This window comes from Myotis nattereri (assembly GCF_964212035.1).
Source record: "Myotis nattereri genome assembly, chromosome: 6".
Classification (NCBI taxonomy): Eukaryota; Metazoa; Chordata; class Mammalia; order Chiroptera; family Vespertilionidae; genus Myotis; species Myotis nattereri.
In genome coordinates, this window is record NC_138081.1 from 26,923,954 (window position 1) to 26,947,123 (window position 23,170).

The 23,170-nt window shown below is 40.1% G+C and overlaps 1 protein-coding gene across 4 annotated transcripts in view; it reads left to right on the forward strand.

Moving 5' to 3' along the window:
• The window catches only part of BEND6 (BEN domain containing 6), a 49,197-nt gene extending 26,314 nt beyond the window's left edge, over positions 1–22,883 (forward strand). For all 4 annotated transcript variants that reach the window (XM_081094143.1, XM_081094140.1, XM_081094141.1 and 1 more), the window contains 5 exons: positions 1,394–1,571; positions 11,398–11,624; positions 13,726–13,918; positions 14,737–14,873; positions 21,639–22,883. In XM_081094143.1, coding sequence (XP_080950269.1) covers positions 1,394–1,571; positions 11,398–11,624; positions 13,726–13,918; positions 14,737–14,864 — 726 coding nt within the window. In that variant the 3' untranslated portion in view covers positions 14,865–14,873; positions 21,639–22,883. The remainder of the gene's footprint in view (positions 1–1,393; positions 1,572–11,397; positions 11,625–13,725; positions 13,919–14,736; positions 14,874–21,638) is intronic.
• Positions 22,884–23,170: the final 287 nt, after the last annotated feature.

The following is a 23,170-nucleotide window of genomic DNA, read 5'->3' on the forward strand; positions in this document are numbered from 1 at the left end:
GAGGTGCCTGTTGCCCTGATGTTGTGCTGGACTTGGAGCCTCTTTAGGGAGGTTGTAATAGACTGTTAGCAAGGAGCCAGCCGTGCAGCTCTGGAATTGCCGCTTATGTATCTGGATATTTCTATCATATATCCCTACCCCTGTAATCCGGCTTCCTTCTCTCCAAGGGGCAGGGGCAGGAAGATCAAAAGATAACTGAACCTGATTCTCTGCCACTTTGGTTCTTGATTCCCGAGGTTCCTCCACCTCATGGCACCAGGATCTTTTCTCCTCCTGGGCAGCAGGGACTTTATGTCATGCCTTCATCTCTTCTACTATAGGGTGTCCCAAAATTCACACAAGATTTGGATTTTGCGTGATCATTAACAACAACAACAAAAAATAAAAGCCTAATTTTACTTGGTTTATTGAATCAGATTCTAATATCTGTTGCCCTTTGATTTCAATCCCTTCAATTTTATAAGCATTACCAAGTACCAATTATGGCCCAGGAGCAGGGACAATGAAGACCAATGAAGACCACAGCTTTGCATATGTGCCAGCAAAGCTGTGGAGGCCATTTACCTGATGTGCTATTCCGTACATAACCCTATGCTGTATACTTTATGAATCAATAAAAAAATTTACAATTTTTAATTATAAACCTGTGTTTTCTACCAAAATGACTTCTTGCGTGAATTTTGGGACACCCTATATAAAGCATAGTTTTAAAAAACTTTACACTTGAAGCTTCTAGATTTGGAACTTTATCAATTCCACTCTGTACTCCACTTTTCCAAGTTTGGATATATATAGATGACAGCTTGGTAATTTGAGAAAATTCTTTTCTGTCTCAACGCAGCCTGGGCTTTACAACTCAAGTGCAGGTATGTTCAGACTGTTATCTTGCTACTGACCTTAAGGACTATTTTAAAACTAAAAGGTAAACACGAACGCTTTTTTCCTAGGTGAATCTTATCTCTCCTTTCTGTGACACAGCAAACCCCAAAATTGTCCTCATGGCAACAGCAAGGCCGTGAATGAGAAGGAGGGGAGAAATGGAGGATGGGGATGAGTTACAAAGATGTGAAAGGTAGTCTTGTGGATTCTGCTCTGTTACACTATTTCTCTACTTCGTGTTTCTCACTGAAGGGAGGTGGAAAGTCAGAACCCTGATTCCTGATCTTCAGGAGACACGTGCATGGGACGTTGGTCTTCTTCCCTTTTTCTGACTTCCCCGGGGACCGTGGAAGACAAAGCTGAGGCGAGGTCATTAGTTAAAGCCCAGCTCCTCTCTTGGACAGGAAGTGCCTGGGAGAACAGGCACTCATAGGTCCCTTCAGCATAGAGAACGTGGGATAAGCCAGTAAGGTCGCTTAGAAGCTTCTTTTCTTGTGCCTGCCTTGTGTTTTAGAGAGACCCATACTCGGGAAATGCCTTTCTGCCCGGTGAGAGCTCCAGTGAGGATGACGAGCCTTTGGAAGAATTATCAAAGGAGGAATTGTGCATGAAAATAAAAAGCCTGAAACAAAAACTGACAAACACCCGGAAAGAAAACAGCCGCCTTCGACAGTCTTTGGTGATGCTTCAAGGTAAACTGAGAAAATTGACATCTTTAGATGAAAGGGAAGATACATTATGAGTGGAAAGTGTTGCATATCCACTGTCAAGAATGAAAAAGAACATCAAGACCTTAGAGAAAAGTAACAAAAGTCACATTTTAAGAAAATGTATGATTGCATAATTTAATATGGGAGCACCCTGTTGAAGCTGCTAGTTTATTGTTTAGAAAGTTTTAAATTATTCCTACAACATACTTAATATTGTGTTCATTTAACAAATGTTCAACGGACATTTATTGAGCACTTACTATATATGCCACTCACTGGTAGGCCCTGGAGAGAAAAGATTAGTAAAACAAATAAGTTAAGGTGTTCATGATATACTTAGTCCCCTTTGCTAAGGAAAACACTAGAAAATGGGGCCTGTTCTAATCCACTATAGAACAACTGGAATTAAAGAGTCCATGTATTAAATGTTAGTCTTGGAGTTGGGAGGAGTGGTTTGAGAAAATCATCACATTCACGGAAGGCTTATAAAGGAGAAAGATCAGCATAAGCTCGTTAAAAACCACTTGGCATAGTGCCTTTTCGTAGTATCTTCTGTTGTGTTTACGTGTTTATTTTTCAAAAATTGTGTCTTCCATTTGTAGTTCAGCACCATGCACTACTGTATACAGCTGAGTATATGGCAGTTATAGCCTATGTTGGGCAGCATTCTGTTGTAAACAGTAACACACAGAGAACATTTTGAAATAAACAGTAAACACACAGAGCATTCTGAAAGAAAGCCCCCTGGCTGCCGTGTGCAGAATGAATACAAGTGACAGAAGAAAGAAAATGAGGACGAACTTGAAAGGTATTGCAGTCATCCAGACTAACATGATGGCAGCCTCGCCTAGAGCAACAGTTCTACAATATTTTTCGAGTCAGAAATAGTGAGGCAGATGGAACGTGGTGGTGAGCGAGGTCGACAGAGTAATGGCCCATGTGCTTTCCTCGGAGTAGTTATTAAACTGAAGCTTTATAGTTTTAAGTAGAAGCAGCCACATCTGAGTGGAAATGTAATGTTTATACCAAGCCATTATCTCTTTATTTTTTCAATTTGAAATGTTGTATTTTTATAACCGATGGCTTTCTCTGGTGAGGTTTTGTGATTTAAAACAAACAAACAAACAAACAGAAGCAGATAACTCTCATGTTTATATAATCTGTTCCAGAACTTAGAGTAAGATGAAAAGCTTTATAAAATTAAAAAGCCTGAAACCAAAACTGACAAACACCTGGAAAGTTAGCATAAATTGCTGGTTAAAAGTATCGATTTTGGAGGTGCAGACCTGGTTTTAAATCTCAACTCTGCTTACTAGCTATAAAACTTTGACCATGTCACTTTATGTACCCTCAGCAGCAGGTTCAATTTTCTCAGTGGGGGTAGTATATCATTTTCCTGTTTTTATGAAGATTAAATGATATAATGGGAAGAAATTACTAGTGGTATATGATAGCTGCTCAATAATGGTAGTTATTGTTACTGTCTCTGCTTTTATTGACACAAGGACTTGACCTAAAAGCACCATCCAAAAAATTATAGACTGATTGCTGTTATAAATATAGGTGAGAAAATTCAAATTAAAGAGTAGCAAATCAGTTTCAACAGTCTGTGAAAAGAATCACTTGCTATGACCAGTTTCTTCTCCCTCGCACACTCCCAGATTGCCATTTCATTTTCTCCTCGCTTGCCAACTCCCCACATCTCCTCCCTTGTTCTCAGTCTCACTTGATGACTTCACTTCCTACTTCATTGAGAAATTGCAGGATATGAAGACTGTAATCTCTCTACACCTGGACTTGTATGCTCCACTTTTTCTCCTGTCACTCATGAATGACCTATTCTATTGTTCAGCCAAAGGCAATTATCTCTATCTGTGCATCAAATCCCATCCTCTTTCACCTAATCAAGGATATAGCTACAGAGATTTTCCCACTCTCTCCTATATGATCAAGTTTTCTTCACTAATGAATCATTCTGATTAGCATCAGACATATTTTTATTTCTCTCATTAAAGGTAAAATAGAAAAGATTTGGGAAAATCAAGAATTTGTTCAGGAGGTAGAACTTCCAAAGACAAGAGGTCCTAAAAGAGAGAAAACAGAAGAGGTATAAGTTATTTTTAAAATCAATATGATAAAGTTCTAGAACTGAAGGACATACATTTCTCAATCAAAAGATACCACAAAAAGAAAAAAGGCTTGTCCAAGGCATAACATTGTGAAATGTCAGAACACCAGAAATAAAGAAAAGATTATAAAGTTTTCAGAAAGAATAAACATGTCACATGCTAAGAATTGGGAACCAGAATGGCATTGGACTCACAAGCAACACTGGAAACTCTAAGATAATTAAGCAATGCCTTCAAAATTCTGAAGAGAAATTATTTAAATCTATACTTTGCCGAAACCGGTTTGGTTCAGTGGATAGAGCGTCGGCCTGCGGACTGAGAGGTCCCGGGTTCGATTCTGGTCAGGGGCATGTGCCTGGGTTGCGGGCATATCCCCAGTGGGAGATGTGCAGGAGGCAGCTGATCGATGATTCTCTCTCATCGATGTTTCTAACTCTCTATCTCTCTCCCTTCCTCTCTGTAAAAAATCAATAAAATATATATTTAGAAAAAATAAATAAATAAATAAATCTATACTTTTATACCCAGTGACATTATCAACCAAGTGTGAAAGGGAAATAATATTTTCAAACTTGTAACCTGTCAATAATGTACTTCCCATGCTTTCTTTTAGAAAAGCTAATGGAGGATGTGGTCCTCCAAAATGGGTGTGGAAAGTGAAATAAACCAATCTGAGAAAGGCACATATCACATGATCTCACTTATTTGTGGAATCTAATGAGCAAAATGAATTGACCAAAAAAATAAGACCCAAAGCATGGAGGCATGGAACAGATTGACATACCTCAATGTGGGGTTAGGGGAAGGGGGGTGGGGAGGAAGAGAAGAGATAAACTAAAGAACGCATATACTTACATGCATAGCCCATGTACATGGGCAATAGAGTAAGGAAGACCTGAGGGGGTGGAGAGGGGCTGGAAAGAGGAGGGTGGGAGGGGTGGAATGGGAGATATCTGTAATATGATCAACAATAAAAAAATATATGTAAGCTGTAACTGGTTTGGCTCAGTGGATAGAGCATTGGCCTGCAGACCGAAGGGTCCCAGGTTCGATTCTGGTCAAGGGCATGTACCTTGGTTGCGGGCACATCCCCAGTAGGAGGTGTGCAGGAGGCGGCTGATCGATGTTTCTCTCTCAATGTTTCTCTCTCATCGATGTTTCTAACTATCTCTCTCCCTTCCTCTCTGTAAAAAATCAATAATATATATATGTATATATATATAAAAAGAAAAAAATGGGAGTGAATAGAGAAAGACATGGTAATCAGAAAACAGGTGGTCCAATTCAGGAGAATGACCAGAAGGAGCTACAGAATGATAGTGAAGGGCAGTTCAGGGGTGACAAGTAGCCTAGGAGGAGCTAGTCCAGATTGTGGAGAGGCATGGAGGGTTCCTGGAGAGATATCTCCAAGAAAAAATTGAAATTGATAGGTGACATAATGTATCAAAACATACTGAAAGGAGAGTTTACCCCTCTGGTAGGAGGTGTAGAGGTACATGAGAGAAGCAGTACTTGTCAATATTAAATAGCATGAAGTTCCAGTAATTAAAAGCAGCTTTCCAGTGCAACTGTCAGCAGACTAATGGAGCAGAATGCAGATCTCACAAATAGGACCTCTTATGTATGATAAAGAAACTATCCTAAAGGCACTATAGCACAGAGGTAAAAAGTAAGGATTTAAAGGGGCCAAAACACCTGGATTTAAACCCTGGCTCTGCCACCTCCTGGCTGTATAAACTTGTGCGAGTTGTTCAGCCACTCTAGACCTCAGTTGCCTCCTCACAAAATTAAAAGCAATAAAAGTGATTGCCTAGGTGACATGTAAGCATTCAGAACGGCGCCTGGCAATAGCAAATGCTATGTAAGACTTGCTATTATCGTGTTCCCTATCACAAGTCACGGGTGTGCCACCTATGCCCTTGCACAGGGCCCTGCTCTTAGGGAGGCTCCACATAGTGGTTAAAGGCTCTGTCATTACCATATTAAAATTCTTAAGGAGCTCTAAGGAGTCTTGAATTTTCATTTTGCAATGAAATCCTGCAAGTCAATCAGGTAAAAGATGAATTATTCAACAAGTAAACCCCAGTGTGTTGTAGGGGGAAGGACAGGTTCGAGTTGGGTTCTCATTTCACACCACGTGGCACACTAAGAATAGTTTAAAATGAAATCTCCATGTTCTGAATTTAAATGGGAAGTACCTGTTTAAATAATACGATGAAATTTGTCTTTAAAAATTAATAATAAATACGTTCTAATATTGTTCACTAAATAGGCCTACACATAAGAATCCAATACCAAAAAGCACTCCTGACCTGGACATGGTCTTGTAATATAATTTTCCACTAAAAGGAGCTAGTTTCTTTGGAGAAATGGCTAATTCTCCATCTTGTACAGGAGATGAACAAGATGAGCCTTGTCAGCAGGCTTGAAGAGGACATACTCTAGTAGTACATGAACATCTTGTCATCCCAGGAAGCAAAGAAGTTAGCAAAGACTATGTGGACATGTCAACTAGAAGAGGTTCCCACTGGCCGCAAGTGGGACAGTTTGAGCACCAGTAAGAGTAATAACCACAATAGATAGAAACATATCATGCATGATTTATAATGGTATGCAAAGAAGAAAAACCTGAATGGTCATCAGACAGAAACAACATTATTTTGAAAATTAGCAAATACAGACAAAAAAAACAACATTTGTTCTGCCATTACTATATGAAATGAACTGCCAGGTAACCAAATATTTGAAAAAATGAAGTTTCCCTTTGTAGAATTCCAGCTAATAAGTGAAGAAGAAAAAACTTAGAATATTGGCATTGCAACCTCTATGGCATAGCACATCTAAGCAGCGATCATCAGTGGCTGCAAATATTACACAGACAAACGGTAGCCATGCATTAAATGCCACCTGATGGAAGTAAAACACTACCAACATCTGATCAAGCCCCGTAGACCTAACTACCAATTTAAGCCTAATACAGGGAACGGAAGACTATGTTAAACACCACTTAAGGGGCATAATCCAGAGCCAGGGGTCCTCAAACTACGGCCCACGGGCCACATGCAAATACAAATATTGTATTTGTTCCCGTTTTGTTTTTTTACTTCAAAATAAGATATGTGCAGTGTGCATAGGAATTTGTTCATAGTTTTTTTTTTAAACTATAGTCCGGCCCTCCAATGGTCTGAGAGACAGTGAACTGGACCCCTGTTTAAAAAGTTTGAGGACCCCTGATCCAGACTTTGGGAAACTTGGCTGGACAAATGACGCACTTTCTTCAACTAATAAATTGCAGGGAAATATGAGGGAGAGAAAACTTACAGTTTAGAAGAGACAACAACAAATTGTAATGTATGGGCCTTTTTTGACTCCTGCTTCAAACTAACTTAAAAAAAAAAGAGAGAGAGACAATCAGAGAAATTTGGACATTTACTTAGTTTTTTAAAATGACATTAAAAAGTTATTGTTGAGTATTTCTGGCTGTGACATAGGTGTTATAGTTATATTTTTAAAATGTCTTACATTTGCCCTAACCTGCAGACTCAAGGGTCCCAGGTTCAATTCCGGTCAAGGGCTTGTACCTTGGTTGTGGGCACATCCCCAGTAGGGGGCGTGCAAGAGGCAGCTGATCGATGTTTCTCTCTCATCAATGTTTCTAACTCTCTATCCCTCTCCCCTCCTCTCTGTTAAAAAAAATCAATAAAATATATTTTTAAAAAAATAAGTAAAATGTCTTACGTTTTAGAAATACACATGGAAACATTTACAGATGCTATGAGATGATGCCTGTGATTTGTTTCAAGTACTAATAATCTAGAGGGCAGGGAAAAATTGGATGGCGGTATAGATGAAAAAAGATTGCTGTGAGTTAAGACTGGGGGATGACTATATGGGTGTTTACTATTTTTGTATTTAAATTTTTCCATTAAAAGTCTTAAAGATAGAGAAACTAAGATGGCGGCATAGGGAAACACCAAAATTGCTGCCTCCTACAACAACTTCAAAACACAATAAAAAGACAAAACGGACATCATCCAGAACTTACAGGAAGGCTGGCGGAGTGGAAATTCTACAACTAGAAGGAAAGAGAAAAGCACATTGAGGGTCAGGAGCTGCGGAAGTAAAGTGCAAAGGTACAGAGGCTCGAGAGTGCGCGGAAAGGGGCTGGTACCTGAGGATGCGCCTGTCTTTTTGAATCGGGAGGGAGTCACAAGCTCCCGACTGCTCTGAACTCTGGTTCCGGAAGTCTCTGGGCACCCAGGACTCATACAGGGAGAAACTGGACTGTCTGGCAGCGGGCAGAACTCGGAACTCGAGGGCGGCTTTCCCTAAGAGGTGCTTGCAGCAATTAAATTATCAGGACACTGAGACGTGCGAGGCCCATTAGGGCAGGGCTGAGAATCCGCCATAGTTCCTTGCTCTGCCCTTTGATTCCCTGAGACCCCGCTCCACCCAAGCTGCAGCAGAGGCTTTTGCATATGAATGCCCCGGCCTTTTGCAACCTGAAAATTACCTAACAAACTGCAGCTGGGCCACAGACCCAGAACTTCCAAGAGAAGGCCCAAGGCCCCACAGCAGCTTGCATTGCTTCACAGCTGGGCCTCATCAGGGCACCTCCAAACTCCAAAAAAGGAAGGGGAATCTGCAGTTCTCTTCATAGCTCCTGCTGGGTAACCTCCAAGAGCCAGTGTACCCAGTGGTCAAAGGGGGACCATCCGGATTATAACTCCTCAGATCCATAAGGGACACACCCAGGGGGCAGACTCAGTGAGCACCAAAGCCCCACGGAAGCAAGTCTTGGCCCAGAAGGGTGTCTTCAGCACAGAAGTTCTCCCACTGCAGACACAGCCGATTCTCACTGCCAATTGGCCTGGAGGTCAATTCCTCCCAGTGATCCTACAACAATCAAGGCATAACTACAACAAGACTGTGCACAAAGCCCACAAGGGGGTGCACAAAGAGTGTCCACCTCAGGTAACGGGGGAGGCTGAGCCACTGGGCCCTACAGGACACCTAGCACACAAAACCACTCTACCAACACAGGGAAGCATAAAAAATGCGGAGACAAAGAAACAGGTCACAAATGACAGAAATGGAGGAAAGCAAACGACTGGATATAGAGTTCAAGGCCACGTTTATAAGGTTTTTCAAGAATTTTATGGAAACCGCTGATAAATTTAGTAAGACCCTCAAGAAATCTAGTGAGACCCTCGAGGATATGAAAAAGGACCAACTAGAAATTAAGCATATACTGACTGAAATAAAGAATAATATACAGAGATCCAACAGCAGACAAGAGGATCCCAAGAATCAAGTCAAAGATTTGAAATACAAAGAAACAAAAAATACCCAACCGAAAAAGAAAAAAGAAAAAAGATTCCAAAAATATGAAGATAGTGTAAGGAGCCTCTGGGACAGCTTCAAGCGTACCAACATCAGAATTATAGGGGTACCAGAAGAAGAGAGAGAGCAAGATATTGAAAACCTATTTGAAGAAATAATGACAGAAAACTTCCCCTACCTGGTGAAATAAATAGACTTACAAGTCCAGGAAGTGCAGAGAACCCCAAACAAAAGGAACCCAAAGAGGACCACACCAAGACACATCATAATTAAAATGCCAAGAGCAAAAGATAAAGAGAGAATCTTAAAAGCAGCAAGAGAAAGATAGTCAGTTACCTACAAGGGAGTACCCATACGACTGTCAGCTGATTTCTCAACAGAAACCATGCAGGCCAGAAGAGAGTGGCAAGAAATATTCAAAGTGATGAATAGCAAGAACCTGCAACCAAGATTACTTTATCCAGCAAAGCTATCATTCAGAATAGAAGGTCAGATAAAGAGCTTCACAGATAAGAAAAAGCTAAAGGAGTTCATCACCACCAAACCAGCATTATATGAAATGCTGAAAGGTATTCTTTAAGAAGAGGAAGAAGAAAAAGGAACTCTTACCATTTGCCACAGTATGGATGGAACTGGAGAGCGGATAAATACCACATGATCTCACTCATTTGTGGAATATAATGAACAACACAAACTGATGAACAAGGACTGATCCAGAGACGGAGAGGCATTGATTGGACTGTCCGGCCTTGGAGGGAAGGTAGGGGAGGGTGGGGATAAGGGGGAAAGATCAACCAAAGGGCTTATATGCAAGCATATAGGCCTAACCAATGGACACGGACAACGGAGGGGTGGGGGGGAGGAAGGAGGGCATGAGCGGGGGGGGGGGGGGTAGGGGGTAACGTGGGGATAAGGACACATATGTAATATCTTAATCAATAAAAAATATTTAAAAAAATAAAAATAAATAACATACTAAAGCAAAGACTGCTACTTTAACCCAAATAAAAACTAAACATGTGTGTCATATTCCAATGAACAGATACACATTTCTGGCCAGTACTTCCAATATATTTACTGGGGGGAAAATTCGCATATAAATGGACCAACTCTAGTTTATAGCATGAAATTGGCAGAGTCTGAATTTGAATCTTGGTTCTTCTTCTCACTACTTGGGTTGACCCTGGATGGGTTATTTAACCTCTCACTGCCTACTTGTCCTCATCTATAAATTAGGGATAATGATGACACCTATCTCATAGAGTTGCAATGAAGATTAAATGAATGAACATGAGTAAACTTCCCAGAATAAGGCCTGTCACAGAGTAAAAGCTAGATTAATGTTTAATATTATTAAATGCTCAATAAGTAATTTCTGAATAAGTGTCTGGCAAAGGAGAGGTGCTTAGTAAATATTAATTGAAATATATAAGATTTTCTTCTTTAGTAGATTTTCCTATTAATATAGTACCAGATGTATTAATTTGGACATGTCATCAATATACCTGATTTTCAGCTCTCAAATCTTATATTATTCTAAAGATTATAGCTCACTGATATGTTTAAGAAATATACAAAAAAAAATTCTGTCTTTTGTCCTTAACCATAAAGTGAGGAGTTGAATTAGATAGGGTTCAAGGTGGCTTCCAACTCCAACAAAATGTTATTTGTCCTTAGGAAAAAAACTAAATATAACAACAGAGAAGACCATTTAACATGGAGACATGAAACGTTTGAATGTGTAAGTTTCTACTGAAAAAAAGAAAGGACATTCAGTTAATTACCAGAATTCATCTTTGATATATGAAAACATAGATTTGAATTGTGTCAATGAATTTTTATTAGTTTGATGGAATTTGACTCCATGGCAAACCACACGCAGAGGTCTTGGAAAATTTATTTTAATCTGTGAGAAATGGTTTAGTTTATCTTGTCACTTAAGCTGGCTTAATGTGAGTATCTGGAAGGTGATTGGTAATAGAATCAGTAATGTCTCCAAACACATTAAATACTTTCAAATAATGCTATTAGAAATTAGAAAAAATAATCAATGTGCAAAAACATTCATTTTTATTACAATGTAATGCATAAACATTTAAATACTGTCACCAAATATTTATAAATTGATTTTTTATTACGGAGCAATTACTAAATTATTTAATAAAAAGTAAATATGTCCCAACCACTTTTCTTACCATGTTTGTTTTCCAAAGGTAGCAAAAGTTAATGATTTGTTCTACATATGTCTATGCATATACACACAATAAGAAATGTATATATGTCCTGTTACTAAAAAAAAAATATTTGTAAAGTGTTACTTTTTCTTGCCATTTTAGTGTTACCACAAGCAGTTACCCAGTTTGAAGAATTGGTTGGTATGGCAGAGGCCGTGCTTAAGGGTCGCGGAACCATGTTTACATCTGCATCTACCCTCTGGAGAGCAACAAACAACTCCTCGCCAGATTCATTTGCCTCCATGTGCAGTAATTCTAATTCTAATTCTAATTCCAGTTCACCAATTTCCTTGAAAGCTGAAGAAGAGCATCACACTGATGAGAAGCAGGTCAGTGGGAATACCCACCCTATCTTTCTCTGGGATAGAGTTAAATACAAAAATTAAAATAAGAGCACCACTAGCAATAGATCCTAAGAATCCCAAAACACCAGTCAGAAAGAATAGATGCACCCCTATGTGCACAGCAGTGCTATTTACAATAGCTAAGATCTGGAAACAGCCCAAGTGCCCACCAGTAGATGAGTGGATAAAAAAAGCTTTGGTACATTTACACAATGGAATACTATGCAGCTGCCTAAAAGAAAGATCTCTTACCCTTTGAGACAGCATGAAGGGATGTGGAGAGTATTATGCTAAGTGAAATAAGCCATTCAGGGGAAGACAAGTATCACATGGTCTCACTCATATGTGGAATCTAATGAAGAAAAATAAACTGATGAACAAAATAGATCCAGAGACATGGAAGCATGGATCAGACTGATGAATCTCGGAGGGAAGGGGGTTTGGGGGCAGGAAGAGATTAACCAAAGAACTTATATGCATATGTGCATAATCCATAGACACACAATAGTGCAATGAAGGCCTTGGGGGGAGAGAGGGGTGAGGGGATCAATGGGGGGAAAAGGGGACATCTATAATACTTTCAACAATAAAAAATCATTTTTTTAAAAAAGAGCACAAAGTGACCATTGTTTTATCAGATACTTTTAGGTAACTTTAGATCACAACCATAACATTCCTATTACATAAAACAGTAAATCTAATATTTGTGAAACAAATATCCAGGTTGTTTCTAAAACTAAAGCCAAATTGTAGGCAGTATGATGTTTTAAAACTAGACAATTCTAAATCCAATAACAGAAGGATTACTGTGCATTAAGGGCTATGAAATATCATTGGAAAGAGGTAAATTTCATCCTCTGCATGCTGTCTGGACACAGTTCTTTTGCTACTTCCTCAATTTCTCTTAATAAAAATATAGAAGCTAAAAAGACAGGAGTTTTGTTTGAATCAGGTATTATTGTTGGAAAATAAGCCTTCAAGAGCAATATTAAATACTAAAAGTCTATCATTCAGAATATTTGAATCTTAGTGTATTCGTTTCCTTCTGCAATCTAACAGGTTACCACAGAATTAGTAATTTGTAAGAATACGGTTTAAGTATCTGAGAGTTCTGTAGGTCAGAAGCGTGGTAATATCAAGCTATTGGCAGGGGGCTCCTTTCCGGAGGCTCTATGGAAGAACCTGTTTGCTGCTCCTTTGGGTTGTAGAATTCAGCTTCTGTGGTTGTAGAACTGAGTTCCAATTTTCTTGCTGACTGTAAATGGAAGGCCATTCCTGCTTCTAGAGGCAACCACCTTCCTTGTTTGCAGCCACTTCCACCATCCTCAAAGCCTGCCATGGCAAGCAAAGTTCCCCTCACTCTTCCAGTCTCTCCTCCATCATGTCCTGTTTTCTGACCCTTTCTTCTGCCTCCCTCTTCTGCATAGAAGGGCTCCTGTAATTAGGTCAGGACCCACCTGGATAACCCAGGCTAGTCTTCCCATCTCAAGATACTTAACGTTAATCACACCTACAAAGTTGTTTTCCCATTCACAGTTTCCAGGGCCATTATTCTGCCTCCCACACTTAGTTAAGTATTGAGGAGGGGACTAATTCTCAAAGCACCAAATCCAGATTCCATAACAAGAATATGTATATATTCTGTATATGTATATACTCACAAATATTGGGAATTTTCTCAAAGACAGCATTTAACTCTAACACTTGAAATGTAAAGTATACACTAAAAGTATATTGCCCTAACCGGTTTGGCTCAGTGGATAGAGCATCGACCTGCGGACTCAAAGGTCCCAGGTTCGATTCCAGTCAAGGGCATGTACCTTGGTTGCTGGCACATCCCCAGTAGGGAGTGTGCAGGAGGCAGCTGAACGATATTTCTCTCTCATGGATGTTTCTAACTCTCTATCCTTTTCCCTTCCTCTCTGTAAAAAATCAATAAAGTATATATATTTTAAAAAGTATAATGCATCTCCTTAAAGAACATTGATTTTGTTTTCTGGTATGCCTTAATTATTAATACATTCCTCCAGATTTTACTTCCTTTTTCTTCTTCTCCCAATTTCATTCTTTTTTTTTTTTTTTTCAGTTCAAGATTGAAAAATGGCAGATTGCTCGTTGTAACAAGAGCAAACCTCAGAAATTTATTAATGATTTAATGCAAGTACTTTACACAAATGAATACATGGCCACACACAGCCTGACCGGTGCAAAATCCTCTACTTCAAGGGAGAAAGCGGTAAAGCCAGCTATGAATCAGAATGAAGTTCAAGAAATCATAGGTGATAAAATGATTGTATTATACTGTCACATGATTTTGAAATTATTTTATCCTTCTAGGTTAAGTTATTCTTTTATGATATTTTCCTTCAAATTTATATTTCTGTGAAAGAAAAGTCGGAGGACAATCTAAACCCTAGTAAATATGGGAAATTTTATAGAAAAAATTTACTTTAAAAGTAGATATTAAACTAAAACTAAAATTGAATATTACTGAAAAGTTTGGGTTCAGAAAATTCATAGCTTTAGAAAAGAAAATTTTCAAAATCCTTTCAACCAAAATTTCATTAACAGTTTGTATCTTATTTTCTCTTTGTCTTAGTTCTATCCCTTATCTTTATTCTAGGAAGAAAGAGGCTAATTTGACTTTACTTATGGTTTTCAACTTACTGATTCTCCTTAAATTTAATAATCTAGATTGTCAATAATTTTTTGAAAATATCTAACAAATTTAGGGAATCACTGAATCCCAGCTCTCTATATTTTAATAGTATGTAATTTCTTACTTGGAAAAGGGTCAGACTCAACTATTCTAACTGATGTTGGGATAGATACAATTAAATTCCTAGCATTTTGGAGCAAGGAGAGATTTCAGAGCAAGCAGTAAGGTTAAAGTTGAGTGGTACCATAGGAAGACAAATACGTAGAACTTTGTAAAGCCTTCTTATCTATTCATCTATTTAAAGATCTCATGGGTGTTTGGGCTACTTTTGCAAAATGAAGACAAAATTGTAATGTGCTTCATGTTTTATCTCAGTTCATATCCTAAGATGCAAAGGCCTCCTGAAGTGTTTTTGTGTGCTGCTGTTGTTTTTTACAGGAGTCACAAAACAGTTATTTCCCAACACGGATGATGTCTCGATCAGAAGAATGATAGGGCAAAAGCTGAACAACTGTACCAAGAAGCCAAATTTAAGCAAAAATATGAACTCTCAGGATATTAAGTAGGTCCTTGTGGTAAGTATTTTCAACCTTCACCATCCTTCTGATGTGGCAAGAAGATGCAATACTTTTATCCCTGAAAAAGCATTTTCTGAGCACTCTACTCGAGAATACCAGTGGCCTGTGAAATGCTGATATTCCTGGGGGTGAAGGTGGGGACAGGGAAGGGAATTTAAATTTGGGAAATGATGACTTCAGTCACACAGATTTTTCCTTCCTAAAAACTCCCAGGTATTTTGATACCCTTTAAGATGCCCAAGTGCACCCAGAAATCTCCAAGGAGAGCAGATAGTAGTATGTAGTGTTTTCCAAGTATGTTTTATTGAGGACCTTTTTTCCCTTCACAGAACACATGTTAAGTTGTGGGTAGGGGTAGGAAGGAGCCAAAGGAAGAACACATGACAATTTACAAAGTTTCTCTAGAACACATGAGATACACATCTTTGGGGAAAAGCTGTGGCATGTCAATGAGACTGAACTCACAGCTCTAACCCAGCGATCGGACCTGTGTACCAACTCCTGGCTGGAAGTATTGAGGGGTTTCCTTCACCACCCCCCATTCTGCTTCTCATTGTCTTTAAATCAGGTGTTATAGCTTGCTTGTTGGATGAGGATTTTTACCAAGATGTTTGTACTAAACTAAGGAAAAGAATTATTTGTTTACAATGAGTTTTACGGAGATGCACTTTAGAGTCAGGCCCAGCCCCAGGCAAACCCTGAAATAGAATTTTGTGTTTGCTTTCACAACCCCTGGCTGTTTCACTTGTGCTCACCCTTCCTCTCCATTATTTTGATGGAAAATATGTAAAAATATGCATTATTATGTTATCCATTTAAAAAATATATATTTTAATTGATTTCAGAGAGGAAGGGAGAGGGAGATATAGAAACATCAATGATGAGAAAGAATCATTGATCTGCTCCCTCCTGTACTGGGGATCGAGCCCAAACCTGGGCATGTGCCCTTGACTGGAATCAAACCTGGGACCCTTCAGTCCGCAGGCTGATGCTCTGTCCACTGAGCCAAACTGGCTAGGGCAATGTTATTAATGTTTTAATTGGTAAATAGAGCCATAGGGTAAACACCGGAGGGCAGGTTTTTTTGTCCATTTAACTTCTGCTTTGCCTGTTCTCCGTCTAACTCTATCATTTGTGAGACTAGTTTATTTGTCTTTTTCTTCTGACTGTGTTTTAAATGGGATGTGGAGCTGTGTGGATTGCAGTAATTCAACCGACCCACTCTCCACCCATTGCAGACTACCACCCCATCCTTCCTGAGGGTCCTTTACTATTTTGCTATCCAAGTAAGACTACTGATAAGGGTCAACAATAGTCTCTCTTCCTTAAAGACAAACAAACAAAATTACTTATAACAACTGCAGAGGGGTTCTTTCCCTTGGCTCATATATACTGGTAGACTAACTTAAAGATTTATAAAACATAAGGACATTTTATCCCTCATGATTAAAAATTTAAGTAGGTTGTGAATTTCATATTTTCTCAGTTAGTAGATAGTATTTAAATGAGCCCTCAGAACTTCTCATTTTGACACGGGCTACCTTATTAATGTGTATAATGGCCAAGTTCCCTCTCTAAATACCATGCAACCACACACACGAGTCATAGAGCTATCTTTTGTAGCACATTATCACATTTCAGGGTTCTCCAAAGCATTTAATATTCTAACTTCTGCCTTTTTAATATCTCAGACTGCCAAGGGTAAGTACAAAACTCATCTCTGACAAGATCAGTCAGCAGAGTGTTGAAGAAATTTAGTTTTGCTTGTGCTTGCCAGGAGTAGTGTTATTAAATCGCCTGGGTATGGCCTCAATTAACATTTTAAAAAGGAACAAATCTCTTGCTATGAACTCAATATTTTCTTGTGCCTTCTGAGCCTTAGCCTTGCTTGGTTGTCAAGTTGCTTGGAATGGAAATGGATATATTTTGAATTAGAAATAGAGATTAACAAGGTGTCAGAAGTAATTATGTTCTGAATGGGAAAAGTTTTTTTAATTGACAGGTATCTTTCATTTGAAGTATAGCTCAATCAAAATTATTTCAAAAAGGACTGAGAAACTATATGGGGAAGAGCAGCATATTTAGCCATACTTGATGCATTAGTCAGATATAGCACCATCTAGTGGTCATTTAACTAACAGGAACCCCCAAAGTTGACTATACTTATTTAGGTAAACTATGTCTCCTGCTTAACCAACCCCTGTCCCTCAAAAGTATTCTTTGGAAAAATAATTCCCTTGCATTACTATTAACAGAGAGTATTCTTCAAAGTCATATAGACTTATATGAACTCCTATTCGTTCCAGAAGCCTAGCAACCCCCACCGACGTACCCTGTGGCTGACTGTGCCCTCCACCCAGTACTGAGCTCGAGGTTGCCATCGGTGGCTTGGATTTGAAAGGACAGCCATTTCCCAGCTAAGACTTAGTTCTTTGAGGATTAATACTCAATTACATCCTTCTCCCTTTATCATCTATTCTCTCACATTCCTGTGACAGCTGTTAGGCCAAAGTGAGAGGCAACAAGCATTTTTTGAGATCCAAAAGAACAGTTCTTAGAAAAGCACCGATTTGGGCAGAAAGCCAACTAGTGTTCCAATTAGGAGGGGAGGCAAGGGGTGTTTATGAGAAAGGGAAGGGGGAACAATTACATTAACAGAAGGAAGGATTTCTATTGTGCAAAAAAGCTAACACCGTGATGCTAATTCTAAAGAATGTTTTCAGTTTTCAGTCCGGTAGTCATCATACCTGCTTTCTTATTATCTTTGCAAACAACTGTCTGGGATACAATGCTGCTTTGGGTTCTTTTGCCCAGTTTTCACATTCCAATGGGCTGAGAAATAAGTAAGACATGCAGTTCCTCTGGGATGGCAGTTCTGACTCCACTTAAAAGTGGCTCCATTTATATTATTTTTCACTGCCCTCAAGTTGCCTGAAGCTCACACTTTGCCAAGAGCTTGATGTGGCCAATCTTTCTGGCCTTTCTCCATTTTCCCCTCTCTCTTGTAGGAGCTGAAGAAAATTTTATTTATAAGAATATTAGCGTACCACCACCTCTATACCATTCCTCTAAACAGCCTTCTCCAGAAATTTCCAAGTATATATAATTTGTACTATAATGTTACATCTCATATATTAAAAGTTAAAGTTGACTTAACACAGCAGTGCTGAAATGGGATTGAAGGGATTTTTGTCCCCTGCCCCTCAACTGGGGGATATTTGCAAATGTCTGGAGATATTGTTGGTTGACTCACTGGGTGATACTACTGACATCTAGTGGACAGAAGCCAGGGATGCTGCTAAACATCCTAGCCCAAGTTACCCAGCCCAAAATACCAACTGTGCCAAGGTTGAAAAATTCTAGTCTAAATATTTTCCTTATTTTAGAGATAATGAAACTAAAGCCTAAAAAGGTTAAGTGAATTGACAAGGTCATACAATTACTAGCTATTAGAGAGCCAACATTAGCATAAAGTTTTTCGTATTTCTTTTTTTTTGGCGGGGGGGGGGGGTGGGGGGAGACTTTTAAACACACACACAACACTTTACTAAAATCCAGGGGGCAAGTAAATTATAGAAACTACATACAACATAAAAGTGGCCATGTTTGCAAAGCTGCAACCTTGATCAACGACTGGCCATAGACACCACATGGAGCTTATCAGTCCCAAATGCTCTCATCTGTGCTGGAGGGGCCGGTTCAGTGGAGGTTCAGTTGGGTCAGACCGGGTTTCCTGACCTGTGAGAGCTGGCCGGATAACTCGGTGTGGCTCAGTCCCAGGCGAGCACAAAGTGGCCCCTCTCCAACCATGACGGGCTCTGTGTTTTATTCAGTACTGAAGAAGGTTGCTTTGTACTCCTGACCCTGACCTATCCCGGAAGTATCCTGAGATCTGGAATTTGTAAGGTTCTTCTCGTTCTTCTGGCTGCTGATGGCCAAAGTGAGACTGTGGTCGCAGCGCAACAGCTCCTCCTGGTGTGTGGATAGAAGTAGCTCTCTCACGGGGAGAGGACTGGCTGAGCAGCCCACAACAAGGGCCTCATGAGTGGCCAAAGGCCCTGTGGAGTGGACACTGGGCCATTGGCGGAGGGCCTGGCAGGTGAAGGTGCCAACCTGCAGCAGATGCAATGCGGGCCGAGGCTTGGCCATGAGGAGCACGTCAGAGAAGAGGAAGAATGTTGGAGTCCAACCCCAGCAGGTCCAGGGGTTCCCAAAGGTGTGGACGGAGTCGGCGAAGAAGGAATGACACGGAGACAGCGTTCAGTTGATCAGCAGCCTAGTCAGGTTCTTTAGTCAGGTTCTCCGGCCAGGTTCTGTCTTTATTCTCCTGTTACATCTGTATTTATACCAGATGATTTTAAACCTATCCATTCTATTCCAAAGGTGAGGGCGTTTGTTATCTCCATTCCAAGGTCACTACTCTATTGTTCTGTTAAGCTACAAGGAAGTAACTGAAGGAGATTATCCTAAGTAAAGATTATGTAGCTTAAGCGTGATTGTTCATAGTTAAAGTGATTAACTACTCACCTGGCACTTAGTTAAGGGGTTTTACTGATTTATTCCCTTCCTTAGTCCTGTTAATCCCTAACTCCAGGGGAAAATCCCCACCTGGGGAAACAACCTTTCTCAGAGAGGTGACCTTGGTTAAAACACATAGCGCCAAGAAGGGGAGCAACATATTAAGAACAGTATGCCATATATACCAGGTCCCTTGAAACATATGCTGTGCAGATGTTTCTTCCCTGCAGCGACTGTGTCAAGCAGCAAGGATGGACTGGCTTCTGGCAAGTTCCCCCTTTTTTATTTTTTAAATGATAGCGCGTGTACATCAGTGGCCACCTCTCGGATTGGGTTGTTTAAGACTCGGAAGAAGACTGACAAGCAATGATAGCGAGCATAGCTATAAACATAGTGGATGGAGTGCACAAGGAGCCTTGTTCCTGTAGAAGGTTGCTGGCCTCTTCAGTCAAGGGATTTCAGCTGTCCTAAAGTCGGTGGTTTGGTTGTCCTCGTTGATCTGGCTAGCGGGCGTCATCGCTGGCAATGGGCTTCGCGAAGCATCAGCATGTTGAACTGCTGGATCAACGGGTCCATCAGGGCCATGCTTGATGGTGGTGTCGGCGTCCTGGGAGGAGTCAGCTGTGCCCTCTGGGTCGGCTGATATGGATGATACGGGGAGGGGGGCAGGAGGGGAAGGAAGATGAGGCAGAGGTGGAGGGCGATGTGACATGAGGTCAGACTAGACTAGACGGTCTGGAATCCACACAGGTGAGTCTGCGTCCTGTGGAAATAGACAAGCATATCCTCCCCCCCCCCAGGCTAAAAGTACATCAGGTCCCTTCTAGGCTCATGCAAGCAAGTCTCTCCATTTGACGAGGGCTTTAGGTTTAGTTAGATCAGGGTTCCAATGTCTGTATATCAGAGAATTTCCCTCAATCTACATTTAGTATATTAATTACAAACAGAGTATGTTGTAGAACATGATGAGGAGAGGAATATTTAAACTCATTTTCTTGTAATTTTTTAATTTGTGTTTTTAAAGTTTGGCGAGCCCTTTCTACGATTGCTTGGCCTTGAGGATTGTAGGGTATTCCTGTAGTATGTGCGATGCCAAATGTAGAGCATACGTTTTTAAAAGCTCTAGAGGTATAGGCAGGCCCATTCTCTGTGTTAAGTGCCCTTGGTATTCCTAGGTAGGAAAAGCATTGGAATAGATGTTGACTTACATCTTTAAAGGCTTCTCCTGTACGTGCAGAATCAAGGATAACATGAGAAAAGGTATCAATACAAACATGCACATAGCAAAGTTTGCCAAAAGATGGGACATGAGTAATATCCATCTGCCATAAGTCACAGGGTCTAAGTCCTCTTGGATTAACTCCAGTAGCAGGGCTAGGAAAATGAGTAGGACAATGGCCGCAGTCACGCACAATACTTCGAGCAGCTTCTCTAGATATGCGATAATATAGACGGAGAGCAGAAGCATTTTGATGGTGAATGGCATGAGACCGCCAGGCTTCTTCTAGAGCTGCACAAACTACTGGGCAGAGTTAGTAAATCCGCCTGATAATTTCCTTCGCTTAAGGGTTCTGGTAGGCAGGAATGAGCTCTAATATATCCAATATAGGAAGCCTTTTCTCGTTTATGAATGTAAGTTTGTAGCTGAGTTAACAAAGAGAAAAATGGCTGTTCTTCCTTGTGGGAGAGAGGCAGTCTCAATATGAGGAAATAATTTAACTATATATTGAGAGTCAGTGTACAAGTTAAAGGGAACCTGTTGCAATTGACTAAGATCCCCAGTAATGAGGTGGAGCTCCCGTCCTAATATTAAACGACACTTCCCTCAGGCAGCGGCCCAGACACTCCTGTAGGAATGGCTGCTAAGGGCGAGTCTGGGGTTAGTATTGCGTGGGTGGCAGAATGGAGGTCTAATCCTGCACTGCCTGGGGTTGCCCTGAAGAGGTCACTGACTGATTGAAATTTGCAGAGGGGTTGAGGGTTGATGCCCCGATTATTGCAGGGGCCTGGGGCTGACCCCCTCTCAAGTTTCCCGATTGAGGTGATGGGATAGAACCTCCTTGGGAAAGGTTTGTAGAATTTAAAGGCTGACCATTTTTATGGTATTTTGATCTGTATGTTTATTAAAAATTTAAGTCAAAATTTGTAATAGACACACACAAAAAAAAACTACTGCCCCTGTTAAAATACTCCAAGAATTCTAAAATAGAATTTGCTCTGTTTTTTGAAATGTGTCCTTTATAGGTACTATACGTATCTGAAATAAAGCACCTCCAATTTTAAATGTAACGTTGGATTTTGTTGGAGAATCTGCAGCCTCCCTGGTGAGCACAGAGGGACAGGTGCAGAGGGACAGGCTGAGACAGCTCTACCGTCGATGGACTCTCCTGATGGAGCAACAAGCTTGCTGAAGAAGTTGCATGTAGATTCCACCCTAAATACCCACGATGCATCAAACTAGAGAATTTCTAGCAGTTAAACAAGCATGCATTATGGTTTCTTGCCTTTTTCTGTCCCAAAATCTTCTCTGTACAGCTAACTTAACAGGAGAGTCAGAGCTCTTATCACAACAAAAAAACGTCAACCCTTAAAATTTGTCATTGCCCTCATCAATTGCTGTACATTTATTATCCCCAGTCACTCTCCATGTTGGTTTTCGGATCTTTAGCATGAGCACATGTGTGGGAAAGTACAGGAAATAATCACTGTTCACAAGTAGGAGAGCAGCAGAGTCAGCCTAAAATCTGATGAGCCTATCTAACCGAGCCATAGTGTTTGAGCAGTAAAATTACAAGGTAAGTCTGTTACTTAAAATATATAGAATAGAAATTTTTTAAAATGAGAGCAGCAAGATCTTTTATTTTAATATGAAACTGTTTCATTGTACTCCTACAAAGGAAATAAAGGAAATAAACCCCCAAATTTGTAATTGTTAAACAATGCATCAACTTTCAGAAAAATCTTTTATGTTTGCTTACATGCCTCTAATTTTTTATTGCCCGGAACTATAAATGCAGATATGCAATATAAAACACCAATGTGATCTAAAACGGCCTATGTAAGACATAATATCCTATGTATTTGGTTATATTAGTACATTGCTTAGTTTTAACTGGTTTGTTTTCATAACATCAGAAGAAAAAATAATTAAAATCCTATGGGGTTGATAGTCACACAAAAAGAAAAATACCATTTTGCAAATGATTGAAAGGTAAAACTTTCTTCCTCAAGAGGCTTCTCCTTTGATGTCAGGTTGGCAGGTGACAGCTCTGCATCGCTACGCCATGCTTCTTCAAGTGCACAAGGTTATGCGTAAACTTGTGAAAAACGATGCATATAATAGACAGTTCAGCGCTGAAGACCCAGGGAACATTCCATAAACGTTGCTCAATAACTATGTAGTTGTACAAAATGACTATTCCTAAGGAAATAACTGATGTTAACATTTGCTACTTTTACTTAAAAATAAACAAATCCCATTGAAAACATAAACAGTATTTGCTTGTTTCTTATTAATGTATAAAATCCAGGGGGGAGGGGAATCCCTTTCTAGATTGATGGCTTCTTTTACCCACACATTGAGGCACTACCATTACAGTTGGGCTGTGTGGCTCTACCTGGTTTGTCCTCGAAAGAACCCTCATGCCTGACCCATGTGGCTCAGTGGTTGAGTGTCAACCTATGAACCAGGAGGTCACAGTTTGATTCCTGGTCAGGGCATATGGCTGGGTTGCGGGCTTGATCCCCAGTGTGGGATGTGCAGGAGGCAGCAGATC